The sequence below is a fragment of the Camelus ferus genome, chromosome 3 (genome assembly GCF_009834535.1).
Source record: "Camelus ferus isolate YT-003-E chromosome 3, BCGSAC_Cfer_1.0, whole genome shotgun sequence".
NCBI lineage: Eukaryota > Metazoa > Chordata > Mammalia > Artiodactyla > Camelidae > Camelus > Camelus ferus.
Window position 1 is genome coordinate 9,883,077 of NC_045698.1, and position 17,727 is coordinate 9,900,803.

Here is a 17,727-nt window from a genome sequence, read left to right on the forward strand (position 1 = left end):
AAAATATGTAGAGTCCATGTTTGAAAACTTCTCCCCTTCCCCATGGTTCTAAGAATGGATTTCAAATATTGCAGACCCTGCACAGAGTGGCTCAACTAAAAGGAGAGAAACTTCTAGAAAGCTGAGAGATTTACCTTGGGAGGGATCAGGCCTTGAAGCATGCTGATGCTCTGCGTGATCACAAAGGCCTCAAGCATCTCCATCCGGTGTTCTAAGCTCTGAACACTGAAGCGATACAGGTCTGGAAACGACTGGGTGTACAGCTGCCGAAGAATTTCGGCTTCTTGAGGCGAGCGTTTCTTAAGAAAACCCTGTCAGTTTATAGATGAGTGTGTTGATTAAATTTATTAGCACCCCAGAATAATGGCCATTGTTGGACAAAAGTTTTTAAAATATCAACTAACAGTAATAATATCTAATGATTAACTTGTGCTTCTGATGTACTAGGTCTTGATATAAATTCTTTCATGTATTACCTCACTTAAGGCTCAGAACAACTCTGTGAAGGAGGAATTATTATGCTTTTGCAGATGAGGAAATGGAGGCCCAAGGAATTTAAGTAACGTCCCCTGGATCCCATAGCTGGTAGGTAGCAAGGTCAGAATTCAAACCCAGATTCCGACTCCAGCGTCTCTACATTCAGCTATTACATACACTAAGCGTGAGCTCAGGTCTGGAAGCCAAGACGGAGGACAAGGTTTTCAGCTTTTGATTCAAATATACTAGAGAAAATGAGGAGGATTGAACATGGAAATAATTTAGAAAAAGGAAAAAGAATAAAAGATGAACAAAGGAAATCTATCCTCAGATTTTTCAACATGGGAAACAAAGCTTTATCCCAAGTTATTTTCTTTTATCTCTTCTAATTTAACTAATAACCAATGCAGAAAACATAACAAAGAATATGCAGGAAAATAGAGAATTTAGTCATTTGGGAAAGCCAATATTCGGAAACTGCATGAACTCTAAATATTTGTTAGCTAGAAGTGTAAAAGTATTTTTTAAAAGCCTCTGTGAATTTGAAGTATTTGGGGAAAATCACAAATACATTGGCGTTTGCTCTATCTGGGATTACTAAGCCTGAATCTATTGTGGTACTTTAAAAAACAATTTTTTAAAAACAGTAACTCTTGCACCTCCCTCTCCAGAGGTTCTAATTTGATAGGATTGAGGTATAACACAATCATCTGTATTTTAAAGCACCGTCATTGGTGATTATTTTTGCAAAGCCAGGGCTGAGAAATCTTGCTCTGTTTTCTCTTTAGTGGGTGGATAATGTAATGGTAAAATCTGAAATCTTCAGAAGCATTTTTAGTGACACGTCCAACTGTACATCAGTATCATTTTGCTTTATAATCCCCTCCTTCACACCTTCATCTACTTGATTTAAACTATGAATTCATAAGTTCTCAATCAAAATACCTTCAAAAAACTTATATAAATGAGAATATTTATTTGATCAACAATGTCAAAAAAGATTTTACAGGTAGCTTATCTAATAAGGATTCTGCCTTACCTTATAGTATTTATTTAGTAAAATATCTAAGTATGCAAGGCATTTAATTATAATCTTATAATCAACATATTCTAGCATATATTGATGGTAATAAATAATATACTTTATCATGAATTGAACAGATATTACCTGAAATATTATTTCCAGGTGCAAACTTAAAACTAACATTATGACTATAATAACTATTGAATCTCATAAAAATTCTTTATATGCAATTTTAATAAATTGTCTCCTTCAAGTTAATATTCTAAGATAGTTGCTTCCAAATTTTATGTGAATGAGTGCCTTTTTAAAAAATGTCACGAATCCTCAAAGTGAATGCAATTAAATTTTCCTTATTCAGTCATAGTCTGGTGGGATTATTGATTCACTGAAGCCCTGCAGTTACTCTCCAGCCCACAGGGTGGACATCACAGGTCTAAAATGATTGGAACTGCAGAACCCTGAGCACTCAAGAAACCTGTAAGGGACAACCTGCGCTGAATGTCCCAGAGCATTCAAGGATGTCCACAAACATTAGCACTAAAAGGCAATGCAGGGCTGCAGAAGAATCAGCACACACTCTAAAAGAATGCTAAAGGATCTGTTTTCCCCTTTAATTATACAAAAAAAGAAGAAGATTGCAATCATACCTCAAGAATAGGACTCCAGTCGAGGATAGAAGAACTCATGAAAACCATTCCATTTCTTGAGACAGTAGCGGGCGAAGCGTTGTCGATGTTATGAGGTTCAAAAACAATCTTGCAGTTTGGAGCCATGGGAATCCGATCGCCATTGGCAAGGGTTAGAGTTTTGTTATCATCCAAAACGGAATTCAGATTTTCAATCCAGATGGCGTCTACTGGACCATCGAGAACTATCCAGATGTGCTCCCCTAGAACATCCCGCCAAAGGCAGGAGGGAAAGCACGCATATACATATGTGCATATATACGTAATCACTGTGCCTAAAGAGGTACAATCGTCTGATGTAACTTTCATTAATTTTTGAATAAAGCTTTCATCTAAATGATTAGCCTATTTTGTCACAGAGGACTCTTCCGGGTCTTAATGGAGTAGTTGTTTAAAGCCCATAATCAAAGCAAAAAGTCATTTGTTCATTGAACAGATACCCACTGAGCACCTTTTCTGTGTCAGCATTGTTCCAGGGACATCGTGATAAAAAAGACAACATTCTGTCTTCACAGTGCTTCCATCCTAAGGAAAAGCTGATAATCACCAATACGTACGAAATAGATGTGATAAGAAGAATTAAGCAGGATAAGAGGATGGGGCATTTTAGATAAGGTGGTCAATGGAATATTTCTGGAGGAGAATGAAATGATGTAAATAAAGATCTAGAGAGAACATTTTTCAGGCAATGGGAATAGTAGTTGCAGGTACAAGCTTACAAAATCCTAATTATGCTCTTTAAACTAGCAGTTTAAGTAAAATGATGATTTGATCACCAAAATCCCTGTGAAAGAAAAGGCACATGTTGCCTTTTTTAAAAGGTTTAAAAAAAAGAAAAAAAACTCTCTGAGTTCCTATTCTTTGATGCAACATTTGGTTACTGGATCTGTGTTTATATAGTATTACTAGACCAAATCAGAAACAAAATTTTATTAAATTCCAGTAAAACAACAGCAGTTTCTAATATGAGCACACTTTAGGAACGAGGTGCCTTCACGTCTCTTCTGACAGTTGGTGTTGGGTTGATGAGCCATGTTCCCTACAAGGGAATGTCAGTGGAGCCACCTCAAACGGTTTTCAATAGAACACTGTGACCCAAAGCATGGACTCGTGAAGTGAGCCCCCATGTCCTGTCCTTCTCCTGCAGTCCCCCCCGCCCCGTCCCTGCAGCTGCATTCACTGTGCCTTTCACCCACTCACTGAGGAGCAAGAGAATTAACAAGAGGAGAGTTGATATCCCCTCTCCCATCTGAGCTTACCTCCTGGGACCACTGGGCTCAATTTACAGAGCCCGTAAGTGAGAGAATATTCAGAGTGAACCACTAGCCCTTAACGAGTTTGTTTAAACAACAACCAAACACCAGTGTACATCTAAAGAGAATAATTTGTCAGGCTTCATCTTTGATGTACACAGTTTTCTTCCCAAAGAAGCCCATTTCCTCCTGTGATACAGTTGCTCTACTAATTTTAAATAGCCACCAAGGCTTTTATTTAGAAGTACATGTCAAAAATAATACTTGCAATTCATTTCTACCTTTTTTAGCCCTCAACGTCTTCCTCCAAAGAGTAGAAAATATCCCATCGGTCCAATCATTCGTCGCCACGTCAAGCCGACCAAACATCTGCGGGGCTGTAATCGCTTTGGGATTCATTCTCATTTCCCGGTGTGGTTTTCCACAATCTGTACCAAGTAAATCCAAATTTTAAACAACTCAGATGCAGAATGAACCATCATTAGGCAGCATTGCACCCATCGGCAGTGTACTGTCAGCAGGTGTTCAAAGTGTGAGAAATGCAAAATTAATCATTCAAAATGTATGCCTTACTGCATTCCAAGTTATCATAATTAGCCTCATTATATCTTATTGACTAAAGCACTTTTTTATCTTCTGGAAAAGAAAACTGTATGTTACATAAGGGGGAGAAAAAAGATACCATGCTGGAATTGATGAAGAGATTAATACAATCTAGAAGTTCTTCAAAATGTCACAGCTCAAAAAATCTTTTGGTTTATGGTATATTAAATTAAATCTTATGTCTGAGCTATCACTTAGAAATATCACTATCACTTAGATTTGCTGAGATATGTTCTTGGCCATTTGGAAAAAAAATCAGCTAAACTAATGTTACAGGAATCAAGGATTTTTCTTTGGTGGCCAGTCTCAAAAAAAGGCATTCAAATCTTTCAATCCCTAAAACTACTCTTAAATAAGACAGATTCTGTATGTAGGGGACTGTGGTTAATAAGCAAAAAATCAAAGAATAAGGCTTAAGGTATAAACTTAAAAAAAACAGATGCTAGAATATTACATACTGTGTGGAAAGATGGACAAACACAGGCACACAGACATAAATGTGCACATTGGAAACGAAAACCCATTTAGAAAATTAGATTTAAAAAGAAAGAAAAAGAAAATTAGATCTTAGTTCTCCTTTTTTCAAAATCACAAGAAGAATCAGGGCAATTATTTGCAATATTTTAAGATGCTAAAGTTCAGCTTAATCACAGTTCAGCTTTTTCAGTAAATGACATCCAGAAGACTGGGAACACATTTTTTTAAATCTAATCACACTCTACAAAAGGGCAGCAAACTCTTCAAATGTATGACAGCATCATAGGTGAAAACTGGACTTGGTCTGTTGCCCATACAAGAGAAATCATCAAAAATTATTTCATTACAGTTATAGGTAGATTGTATCATTTTCGTTTAAAATACCATAACATTTTTATAAGAGCTTGATAAGAAAAAAATGCTTGACTTTTAACTTGTTGGTTAAACTAATTCCTCTTAATTCTTTTCCTAGGCACTGCTTGACTGTCCTGATCACTCTGTCTTCATGGACTCTGTCCTAACGCAACCGCCCTTTTCTTGCTGTCACCTCCTTATGGAGGTCCCTAGACAGCCTCTCCTGTCGTGCAGTCTCTTCTCTACATGGCCACCAGGTGCTCCTCTACACACAGGGCTAGTCACATCACTCCCCAGCTCCCTGGCTTCCAATCATCTACAGAATAAAATCTAGATATTTAGCATGACCTACAAAGCCTCTATGCCATGCCATCCACACTTAACTTGAATTCTCCCTGGAAGCAAAGCCTCAAACAAAGACATGGGTACTGGGAATTTGGATTCAGGGGGAAAAAAAGAGTGAGAAAGGAAAGCAGAGAAAACCCATAAAGGGCTCCTTGGTGAGCTGGTCACAGATGGAGTGTCCCATAAAAGACAGGAGGAGATGGGACATTTGCTCTTCCCCCCACTGGTTGAGGGAATGGCTGCCTCGGAAGTACTAATTTCCATCCAGCCCCTTCTTCCAGTTCCCTAGCTTCAAGGAAAGTCACAGGGCTGAAAAACCAGGAGACAGCACTGGTGTTTGGGGGAGAAACTGTCCAAAAGCTACATCTGTAGCAGGGAAGGGCCAGAGGGATGTGGCACTGGGCACCAAGGGCATCTGCTACAGCCCCTCATCTCCCTCACCCCACGCACACACACATGACATTTCCTCCACGCCAAAGCACTTCTCCAGGTGTATCGTGCTCTCGCCAGTCCCCTCCTACCTGCTCTGCCTCTTCATTCTGCTAAGAATGCCTTTTATCCATCTGCTGCTCAACCTTCAAACCTCAGGTGAAGTAGAACCCACTCTGTAAGCCTTTCTAGAATTCCTTGGAAAGGTTTCAGATCTCCTTTGCCTCTGCCCACAGGAGAACTGTCCAAGTCGTCCTCCCGTCCAGTCTTCCATGCTGAGTTACAGTTACCTGTTTCACTCCACCACACTGTAAACTCCTTGAAGACATGGCCATTTTTTTTCATGCCTGTTTTTCCAATTCTAGTACAAAACTCAAAGTACAAAACATCAAAGATATTTGATGAGCAAATACACGATGAATAAAGGAACAAGTAACATACATGGGTCTAGTAGAAGTCCAACCTTCTCAATCTTTTGGATAATGAAAGTTTTCAGTAAGAAGCAATGGATTATTTAACATAACAAATGTTTACCCTACATACTAAAGCCAAGAACAGGCTAATAAACAGCAAGTAGTCTAATAATTAGTTCATCTTTGCAAGGAACTTCTCCGAAACCAGAGACACCATACTGACTACATAATTCAGTCACAGTACACATAGTGTTTCATATTCGTACTCATTTTGTTCAAGTCATTGTACCACGTGCATCTGTAGTTTACTGTTGACAGGAGGCAGCTTCATAACAACAATAAAAGTATTATTAAGCATAATTTGAGAGGAAGAATATGTCATTTTAATGTTACATAAAAAATCCCAAAACAGAATCTTAAAGGCACACGTGAAGCCACGTGCTAAGTCCTACGGGTGCGACCTTTCAGTCTGGGTGGAGGTCTGTGCCAGCTGAAAGCGTACCCCTATCTCAGTGTGCAGACCCCTGGCAGAGTCCTGATGTACAGAATTTACTTCCTCCTAACTGAGGAAACTCAGAGTAAATCCAATGAGTGCAGGTCAGTAGAGCAAATATACACCATTGCCACTGACCACCAACTTAATATCAGTGCACTGGGGCTCCACCAGCTGACTGGAAACCCAGCCAGGCAGCTTCTCCCTTTGGGACAATGTAGGATGCACTCCAACAGCCAAAGTTCTGGGAGATTTTGGAACTTAACTGCCACAGCTAAGGGCTATCAATACGTTTAGGAAGAAAGTCATTGATGTCTAATCAGAACCAGAGAATACAGGAATAATCATGAACATGGCAACGTCCATGATCCCTAGATGACCTCGAATTAAGGACTTGGGTGTAAGGCTTAGGGACATCTGGAAATTAAATGCATTTATTTCACTCCATAAGAAAAGTATCTGATTCTGGGTGGAAAACTAGTTTGTAATTAGGAAGATCTTTCAATACATAGAATTTAACAGTTGAGATTGGAATTATTGAGAGGTAGCATCTTGTATCAAGTTATTATTGGGAAATGGTATGGTATACTGGGAAAAGTCTGGGTTTCTCATTAATGGACCCTGACCTTAATTTTGACTCTCATTACTTACCATCTTTTTGACCTTGAGCATTTCCAAAATTGAGCCTTGACTTTTTTGTACAAAATGGGGTTAGTAATAGCTACATCTCACGATCATTTTGAAAGCCATGTAAAACATACAGCACAGTGCATAAAGTCACTTTTAAAAATGTTTTTCCTGTAGCATTATTCAGAAGAGCCAAGATATGGAAGCAACCTACGTGTCTGTCAAGGAATAAATGAATAGAAAATGTGGTATACATATACAATGGAATAGTATGCAACCACAAGAAATGACATTTGTAAAAACATGGATGGACCTTGAGGGCATTATGCTGAGTAAAATAAGTCAGACAAAGACAGATATTGTATAACATCACTTACATGTGGAATCTAAAAGAGTCAGACTCAGAGAAGCAGATTGTAGAATGGCGGTTACCAAAGATTGGGGGGTGAGGGAAATGGGAAGCCACTGGACAAAGGGTACAAACTTCCAGTTATAAGATTAACAAGTTTGGAGATCTAATGTACAGCATGGTGATTATAGCTAATAATATCGTATCATATACTTGAACATTTCCAAGAGAGTAGATCTTAAATGTTCTCATCACAAAAATGAAATGGTTATTATGTGATGCAATGGAGGTGGTAGCTAATGCCAGGGTGATAATAATTTTGCAACATATAAATGAATCAAATCAACATATTGTACACTTTAAACTTAAACATGTTATGTGTCAAAATTATACCTCAATAAAGCTGAAGAAAAATTGTTTTTCCCCTCTGGTCCATTAATTTAATGTGTTATCTCTAAAACGTACTCCATGTTCAATAAAGCAGCATTCCCTCCTATAAAAATATATTAACGTATCTACCTTAGTGTCCTCCTTGGAGCATTCACAAGTGTCACAACTATTTAAACGTGTTGCCCAGAGTCATGCAGCGTGGCAGCCTCCTTACCTGTCATGGCTTTCATCAAGGTGTGGATGCACGTGGTTTTCCCTGCTCCACTGGGTCCCAGGGTCATCATTCCATGCCGCACTCTCTGTGTTTCAAACAGTTGGATGACCTTCAGTTTCCAAGGAGGGTGGTTGATTAAACCAGCCTCTTCAACCTGAAAATGTAACAAAATCCCCACATTGGGCCATATGAACAGCTATCAGGACTCATCATCGTGCTCAAAATAAGTATAGACATGCAGTGAGGTTAGAGGTGTGAGGAATTACCGTTAACGCATATGAAGTTTCAGTTTGGGAAGATGAAAAAAATTCTGCAGATGAACAGTGGTGACATTTGCACAATAGTGAATGTACTTAATGCCACTGAACTGTATGCTTAAAAAATACTTTAAATGATAAATTTTGTGGTATGTATTTTACCACAATTAAAATAGTGCATAACAAGTACCTATACACAGACAAAAAGCAAGCTAACATAATCAAAATGATAGCCCAGAAAATTAACAAGAAACACCTGCGTTTGTCTTTGGGAATTGACTACATTCATATTAACATGTTATTGAATGTACATATTAGGAGCAACTTAAGAATTTAAAATGCATTTTAAATTGTTAATTTAAAAGATGGTATTTAATTTAACAAGGTAATTTCAAGCATACCAAATTGGACTGTCTTTAGACATCTATCAAACACATGTATGGAAGTTCTTTTTTTTCGGTGGGGGGATAATTTGGTTTATTTATTTATTTTATTTAAGTATTTATTTTTTTAAGGGGATACACAAGATTGAACCCAGGACCTCATGCATGCTAAGCACACAGTCTACCACTGAGCTGTACCCTCCACCCTTCAAATACATGTATGGAATCTACTCCACCAAGCACTATTCTACTTGTAATATTCTATGAGATTAGCACTATTGATACATTCATTTTACAGAGAAGGAAACTGAGGCACAAAGAGGCTATGCAATTTACCCAAGATTATTAGTTATAAAGTTATAGAGCAGAGATTTGAGCCCAGAAAATCCAGCCTTATGGTCCATGCTTTTAACCATCAGCTGTGCTTAAATCCAGTATAAACGATGCTTTTATTTTTACTTAAGTAATTTTGGGACAGTAACCATGTATCATTTTATGCTATGTATTTGCTCTTCAGATTTTTCATATGCTACAAATCACTAACATAAGTCACCCCATTAACTACTCTACATTTAGCTTTTGTAGGCAGTGCTACAGTTAATTTGGCCAAATGATGAAGAAGCCATTTGCAAATGAATTATCACTTTTACATGATTAGGAGATTAAGATTTTTATACACTGATTTTTAAAGGGAAAATATCCACTACATAATACCATATTTGATTTTTATTACAAATCTCTTTAAAGAATTGAAATGTATTTTATAAATATGAGCTAATCAACCATTTCTATCAAACTTTTTTTTCTCCCAAGCTCTTTTCCGTAGGAAAGGAAATTGAGGCATGAGGTTTTTCATGACTCATTTCCATTCCTAGGAAGACTATAAAAATTTAAAGCTGCACGAAGTATCATGGGAAATCCAGACACCTCACGAGACACTTGACATGATGGATCCCCAGGGCCCAAGGAAGAAATCACGAGTGGTCCTGAGCCTGGGGAGAAAGAGTGACAGCGGAGGAGCCACATGAGATCATTGCCAAAGACACTCAGAGGCAGGAGTCCCGAGATCAAAGCAACGTGGTGAACACCAGGGCCACAGAGAGAACCAAGCCACACACGGGCAACGCAGCCGGCCAAGCCCCACCAGCACCTCTTGACCCATCACATTCCATTTGGGAATCCAGCGTGGAATGTTCGCCATCGGTAACCATGGGCCACTAGCACAGTGGCTAGCTGGACACATGATTGTGCAATAGTAGGAGACCCCTGGAAGGAAGACCTCTATCATTCACGATGTGCAATGACTTCTCCCAAAGCAGTCATCCCATCCGCCGGTGGTGTTCTTGGAGCCCGTAGATTTAGGCCATACCAGCTCCATTAGGTTCCCATGAAATTCAGATGAAATGGACACAGTACTCGACGTCCCTGTGAAATGTATTACCTGTCTACTAATTGCCGTTTCCAGTTCAGGGGTAACCTGCCTTGTCCAGAAGAATATTTGGGAAGAGATCTTCAATCAGACTCAAAAATAAGGGTTCATCCTCATCAATCTCAAAAAGAAAATAAAGGCAAATCATTCCAATTATTTTGGCACAATGTCAGATCAACTGAAAATGCCCAATTCAGCCGAGATTACTGTATCACAGCCAGTAATTAACAAAATATCACTGGTTCTGAAGTTGAAAATATTTTCATCATGTTGCCCATAAATCAAAAATTAGTTTTAAAAAGGAGGGAAGGGAAGGAGGAAGAAGATGGGGGGGTGGGGAGTGGAATAGAAGGAAAGAAAATACTGCCTACCTGAGATATTTTCCATCAAATAACCAGTTTGGGGAGTTATTATATAACCTAGAATTTCTCATTTAAATTAGAATTTTAACTTAAAGACTTTTTCAAATGAGATATAGTGGCAAACTTATGAGTTAGAACTTGGTTTCTGTTTTTATACTGAAATAAAAATGTATCACCCTGTCACCCCATACGTAGATCCACTGATACTGGACAATTGATTGTCAGTCTCTACCGTGAAATCAGAGTGTGAAATGATTACACACTTGTCAAATTTACATATAATTTCCTGCCAAGATCTGCTTTAAAGAAGGCGAGATTTTTGCTCTAAAACACAAAAATGATTCAAGGTATTTGGAAATGTAACATGGCGATTTTTGAAAATCCATTTCAATTCTATCAGAATAGGCATATGTTAGGCTAAATGTGAGTCACCACAAAAAGTACTTCTGAAAAAAGGATTAATTTAAACTTGTGTTCTCCGGCGCTTTATCTGATAATTAAGAATTTAAGCGAGCATTTTAAATAAATATTTCTAAATCTCTTTTGCGCTCAGTTAGTTAAACTAATATTTAAGTGGGCAGAACAGTTCCATCTGTGACTCTTACCAGTTTAGAAAGATTCATGTCTCGTAGTACACGCATGACAATTGTGGATTCTGTATCCGTGGGGCTGGCTCTTTTTGCTGCTCCCAGTGTTCGCAGAACTGACAGAATGTTACGCAGACCAAAGTCATAATGTACCTGAAGAATAAGAGGAACACTGGGGTTTATTTTCTAATATTAACTTACCCATGAAAATGGTACAGATTTGGCAGAAGACCCATTTGCAATAATGAATAAACCCTGACTTTCCTTTAGAAAACTTGTACAGTGGGTGGAGCAATAAACATTTTTATCAATAGATTTTTTTGAGCAAATGGAGAATACCCAAGAGTCCGCTCCTGAACCATCATTAATTTAAGTCCTGAGATCAGAACTACTAGACAGAGTTTGACAGGGAGGAAGGAACAAATTTCCTCTTGGAGTATACATGTCCCCCCTGAGCCTCTTCTTAATCAATCATCCATAGGAAAATATCCTCATATCTTGAAAGCTAAAACTCCGAACAGTATTAAGCTCTGACCTCACTCATGACCATCACATAAGGTTAAAAGGCAGGGGAATTGAGGAGAAAGAAAAGTAGCTACATTCCACGATCACCCAGGGTCAGGGGAGAATAAGGACAAATCAGAATGTCAACCCCACCCCCAGCTTTGTTATTCCCTTGATATATATTTATAAAAGCTCAATCATGCCCGATTTCAGCACATATAAAGTGAATAATTAAAAACCAATTATCCAACCACTATAGGAAACAATATCCCTGGAAATTCCTCAAAAATTTTAAAATAGAGCTGCCATGTGACCCAGCCCTCCCACTTCAGGGGTTATGTCCAAAAGCACTGAAAGCAGAGTCTCAAAAAGATAATTTGCACACTCATGTTCATGGCAACACTATTCACAACAGCCAAGAGGCGGAAGCAGTCCAAATGCCCATCAGCGGATGAATGGATAAACAAAATGCAGCATGTGCGTAAATGGGAATGTTACTCAACCAGAAAAAGGAAGCAAATCTTGTCACAAGCTACACCGTGGATGAAACTTGAGGACATTATGCTGAGTTAAATAGGCCAGTCACAAAAGACAAATACTGTATGCTTCCACTTATCTGAGGGACTGAAAGTAGTCAAATACATACAAACAGAAAGCAGAATAGTGGTTACCAGGGGCAGAGGGAAGGGAAAGGCAGGAGCTGTTGTTTAATGAGTATAGTGTTTCAGCTGTACAAAATGGAAAAAGTTACGGAGGTCTGCTTCACAAAAACGTGAATATACTTGACACTACTGAACTGTACACTTGTACACTTAAAAATGGTTAAGATGATAAATTTAATGTTACATATTTTTTACCATTGTAAAAAATAAACCCATAAGAAAAAAACATTATCTGCTAAGATAATTAGGAGCAGTGTGCCTCACTTAAAGCTAATCATTTGGAGGATACAACACACAAAAATATTCAGATTGAGTTTCTGCCTTCCAGGAGTTTAAGTTCTAATCATGGTAATAAAATAAAAATATGAGCAAAATTGCATACGAGTAACAATAACTTGAAAGGGCTGCCTGGTGGAATTAATCATGGAAAACCTATCAGAGTTAGACTCCGTTAAATCTGCGGGCACAAAGTGAGATTCACAGAATGTTCCCCGAGGGATCAGCATGGGGCCAATAGTATTGTACACATGGACTCATTTCATTTGACGATGACCTTGTGAACAAGGGCAGGAGGGGCGAAGGAAGCAGAAGTGAATTAGAGAAGAGGGCAGAAGTCAGTGGTGTGGGGGATTTCTCTACATACACGAAACAGCGTAGAAAAGAGAACAATGAGTGGGTGAAGGCTGCAATGGGCAGAAGAAACCAAGGAGGTTTTGAGTGCAAATATAATTTAGTTGAACCCGTGGGTAGAAGCTAAAATAACCTAGATTGAAAGACGTTTGGATGGAGAGGCTCCTCAAAACCATGAAGAAACATAAAACATATCACGTTAATGTGCAGGTGGAATAAAGAGCAACTATCAATATCCATAATTCTTTGACTTTTTGTTGGTTCAGATAGTATTTGCTTCATTCCTATGCCGTAAATATTAATTTCTTCAAATGTACTTAATAAAACAATGTATTAAAATTATTTGTGTAGTATTACTTTCTACTCTGTATCAAATGAAGTAAGTAGTCTGCCAATAAGCCCTGTCTGCAATTTTTTAAATGAGAAAATTCCACTGAATAGAACATTCAAACATGCCTACGCACATAGGGACCTTCAGAACATCACACCTGCTTAGAAAGCTGCTCCTCACACAGCTTGTAGAGCATGAAAAACTTCCTGGCCAAAATGATGTTGTCAATGAAGCCACAACTAGCCAGCTTCACCCTTATGATAATCTGTCGGTCAGGGACCATCATGGCCACGGAGCGGAAGTTAATCTTCAAGTTTTCAGGGAGTTCCTGTCGCCCAGCATAGCCAGGATTCTGTACAGAAAAGAAAACCCAAGGATGAATGATACCGTCACCAGGGAACAAGCGCAACACATCAACATGATATTAAAAGATTTGTTAGGCACAGACAGCAAATCTGGAATGACAACCGGGAAATTCATTCATGTACCTCACCCTCCTTTTAAGTGGAGAGACTAGATTATGAGTTGCTGATATGAGCTTTACTTAACACTGAAGGCTTTCAAGCAGGAGTGAAAATTACAATCCCAATTTCCATTCATAGAAAATAAGTGACACATGACCAGGGAGATGCAGGAAAACTGTGATAAGAAGGTTGAAGTTCCGTAGCTCTTCTTGTGGTTCCTTACCATGGTCAGAAAAAGTCCAAATTCAGGGTTCATAGTCACATTATCCCCATCAGTAAAAATAAAAGACTTTTTACGCTCCTTTTTACATGTCAGAATGATGGAAATCTGCTGGGCTGCAACGGAGAGAACTGGTAGGTCGATGCGGTTAAATTCATCAAAACAGCCCCAGGATCCAGACTGTGCCAGTCCTTAGAAGGGAAATTAAACAGAAAATCCAATTAGTATATAATTTTGGAAAACCAAGGAAAAGAGCATCATGCAGCTGCCAAGACAAGCCAGAGATAAGTTTGTTCAAAAATAAGGTTGAACAAATAGATCATACATAAAACATCCCCAAAATAACACACAACGTGACACAATAACTCAATCTGCAGTGATAAATTAGGAACGTTACAAAGGCAAGTGATGTTGACATTTGACCCACACAACGCTGGTAAGATTCAGGTTTTCCAAAAAGTTTTACAAAGTTGGAAAATGACACTAAAACATTGAAAAATAAATCTCAGCAAGGTAGTTCACCTTAGCTTAAATTTCTCATCAAATAAAAAATATAACCCTCACCTTTAAAAATCCGTCCAAGTCCTCGGAAATCCATCTGGTCCGAACAATTGAAAACCACAACATATTTCCCAAGACATCGTCCCATATCTTTGGTGGTCTCTGTTTTGCCTGTTCCTGCAGGTCCAGCAGGTGCTCCCCCCATGCTCATCCCCAGAGCTTGAGCCAATGTGATATAACACCTTGAGGGATAGAGAAATCACTAGAACCATCCCACTCGCATCTGGAAGACCCTTCTAAGACATCACAGTGAAATGAAACTCGCATGAAATTAAAAAACGGAAGATCCTGGCCATTGTCCCTATGCAACATGTCCAAAATTCATTCTAAAATGCACTTATCCTTATATTAACATGTGTTGAGGTAAAGGAGGGGCTGGTCTATGGTCAAGTAAGTTTTAAAATTCTTTAAAAGGTTAAAAATTTTTTATGATAATGCATACTGACAATGTCCAAGGATGAAAAAGAGTACCTAGCACTTCCAAAACTTATTTGGCAACTTCTTCACAAAAATCTACCAACATCTAAAGAATAGTATTCTAGGAAACAGATTGGAGACAGTTAAAGTAGATCAATCCCCTTTTGAATCTAAGAGTTGATAATTTGATGAACTTGGCAACAATGATCACATGAGATTTAAATTGCTAAATAATCACACCTTAAATCTATTTCTCCGAGCATCTGCTTTACCTGCCAATAAATTCTACTGTATATTACAATACGATATTAGCAAATAAAAGATTCTGGTGAGAGAATGCAAGAATGCCTGTGAAAGAAAATAATTAAATGATCACTTGCTGATGAATTATTCAGTTTTCCAGCATCACCCAGTGCTATAAAAGGGGTAGGACTTTCTTATGGCCAAACTCTAAAGCATTCATCTGGACTTGCAATTTTTTTAAAGAAAATAAAGCTACTGTCCAGCATGAAAGGTGGGAACGAGGAGCAAGCACACCCACTGGAAGCCCCCAGGGTCTCAATTTTATTGGATCCAGATTCCTAAAAAAGGCAAGTAAATGACTCAGCCCTGAAGGCACACAGAGCCTGGATCCAAAGATGCTGTGAGTGTAAACTCAGAAGGACACCTGAGCTCACTTTGATTCTGCCTTTTAACACAGGTCTTATCTCTTGAACTTTTATCACCCCTTGCAGAGCAGTCTGTGTAACAGCAGCTAACATGATGCTATAGGAGCACCACCTACATATCTCACTTCAGCCCCACCGAACCCTGCGGGGAAGCTACTGTCACTGTCCTCATTTTACAGATGAGGAGAGAGGCTCATAGAGACGGGATACTTTTTCTCAGAATCACGGGGAGACAGCTGAGACTTGAGCCAGCCTATTGGGCCGCCAAGTCCTCATGTTGCCCAGATCTAGGAGATGTCCACACTCTCAGGATAAGGGCTAAATCTCCAAGAACTCTGGCCACCCAGGTGCTCTGTCTTGCAAACCATCTCTGTAACTGAGATCATTTGGGTTTGCATTTAAACTGAAGAAGTAGCAAGTTGTTAAGTTGCCATAAAGAAATGATACTATTTACGTAAAAGATGGGCAGCCATGCCAGGTGACATCGTTCACTTTCTCCAATGGGTGGGGCTTCAGTCCAACTGCTCTGCTGTACCCACACCCTCTAGGACTTGGCCTTTCAGAGACAAGCCTGGATCTGCCAGAGCATCTTCATGTACATGTTGACATGACTCTCCCCAGAGCCTTCTACATGTATGTGTATCTCACTCCCTCCCTTCTCCACTTTCCTTTCCAGTCTCTTTGCTGCTTTCAAAAATGTCATCATTCATGGATGGCTTTGAACTTTTATGTGGTTTTATGGCCTTTTCACAGCTCTATTACAGCTTCCTGCCTCCCCACTAACAGCCATAAGGTCTCTGCTGTCAGGAACAAACTCTAATTCACACTTGCACCCCCAGCTACTTGCCTAACCCCCAGGCACCATGTGCTTTATGAACATTTGTTGAATAAATGGCTTGTGCTTGTCCAGCCATACACTCTTGTCTGCTTCCTCCTGTCCCAGTAAGCTACCAGACTCAGAGATGCAGAATGTGATCACAGCACCAAATGAACAATGAACAACCCTGTGACTGAGGACTCATTAACATGCAGTGTTACTGTTAAGTATTCATAGTACTCTGGATGCATTTCACGGCACAGAAACCAGAAACGCTTTCCGTTCTTAACCTTAAACAACATTGAGTCCAAAACGCTGAAAAACTCGCCAAGACAATAATGGTAGGTATTTTTCAGGAAGGTATTTTTCTTTGTTGAGAGCTTGGTTTAGTTACAGACTCTTTGATTACAGGACATGCTTAAGGAGAAATGAAAGGAAAGGTTGGTAAGGAATGTGTTATCAGTGATGAACTCAATATTGAAAAAGCAAACAACCCAATCCAAAAATGGGCAGAAGACCTAAACAGCCACTGTTCCAAAGAAAACATATAGATGGCCGAAAGGGACATGAAAAGGTGTGCAACACCACTAATTATTAGAAAAGGGCAAATCAAAACCACGATGAGGGATCACCTCACACTGGTGAGAATGGTCATCATTAAAAAGTCTACAAATAATGAATGCTGGAGAGACTGTGGAGAAAAGGGAACCCTTCTACATTGTGGGTAGGAATGTAAATTGGTGCAGCCACTATGGAGAACAGTATGGACTTTACTTAGAAAACTAAACATAAAGCTACTGTATGATCCAGCAAACCCACTCTTGCGCATATATCCAGAAAAGAGGAAAACTCTAATTCAAAAGGATACATGCAACCAAATATTCATAGCAGTACTATTTACAATATCCAAGACGTGGAAACAACCCAGGTGCCCATCAACAGATGATTTGTTTAAGAAGATGTGATAGATAGACACACACACACACACACACACACTGGAATATTCCTCAGCCATAAAAAAGAATAAAATACTGCCATTTGCAGCAACACGGATGGACCTGGAAAATATCACACTAAGCGAAACAAGTTAGACAGAGAAAGACAAACATATCACTTATATGTGGAATCTAAAAAATTATACAAATGAATCTATCTGCAAAACAGAACCAGACACACAGACATAGAAAACAAACTTATGGTTACCAAAGAGGAGAGAGAGGGAGGGACAAAGTAGGAGTTTGGGATTAACAAATACACACTACTATACATAAAATAGATAAGCAACAAGGATTTACTGCTAG

General features: G+C 38.9%; 1 protein-coding gene across 1 annotated transcript in view; it reads right to left on the reverse strand.

Moving 5' to 3' along the window:
- The window catches only part of DNAH5 (dynein axonemal heavy chain 5), a 237,484-nt gene that overhangs the window by 97,025 nt on the left and 122,732 nt on the right, over positions 1–17,727 (reverse strand). Inside the window, 10 exon segments of the mRNA XM_032470113.1 lie at positions 135–311; positions 2,149–2,390; positions 3,722–3,868; positions 8,135–8,288; positions 10,216–10,245; positions 10,247–10,324; positions 11,171–11,305; positions 13,437–13,631; positions 13,967–14,154; positions 14,528–14,706. Of these exon segments, the coding sequence (XP_032326004.1) occupies positions 135–311; positions 2,149–2,390; positions 3,722–3,868; positions 8,135–8,288; positions 10,216–10,245; positions 10,247–10,324; positions 11,171–11,305; positions 13,437–13,631; positions 13,967–14,154; positions 14,528–14,706 (1,525 nt within the window).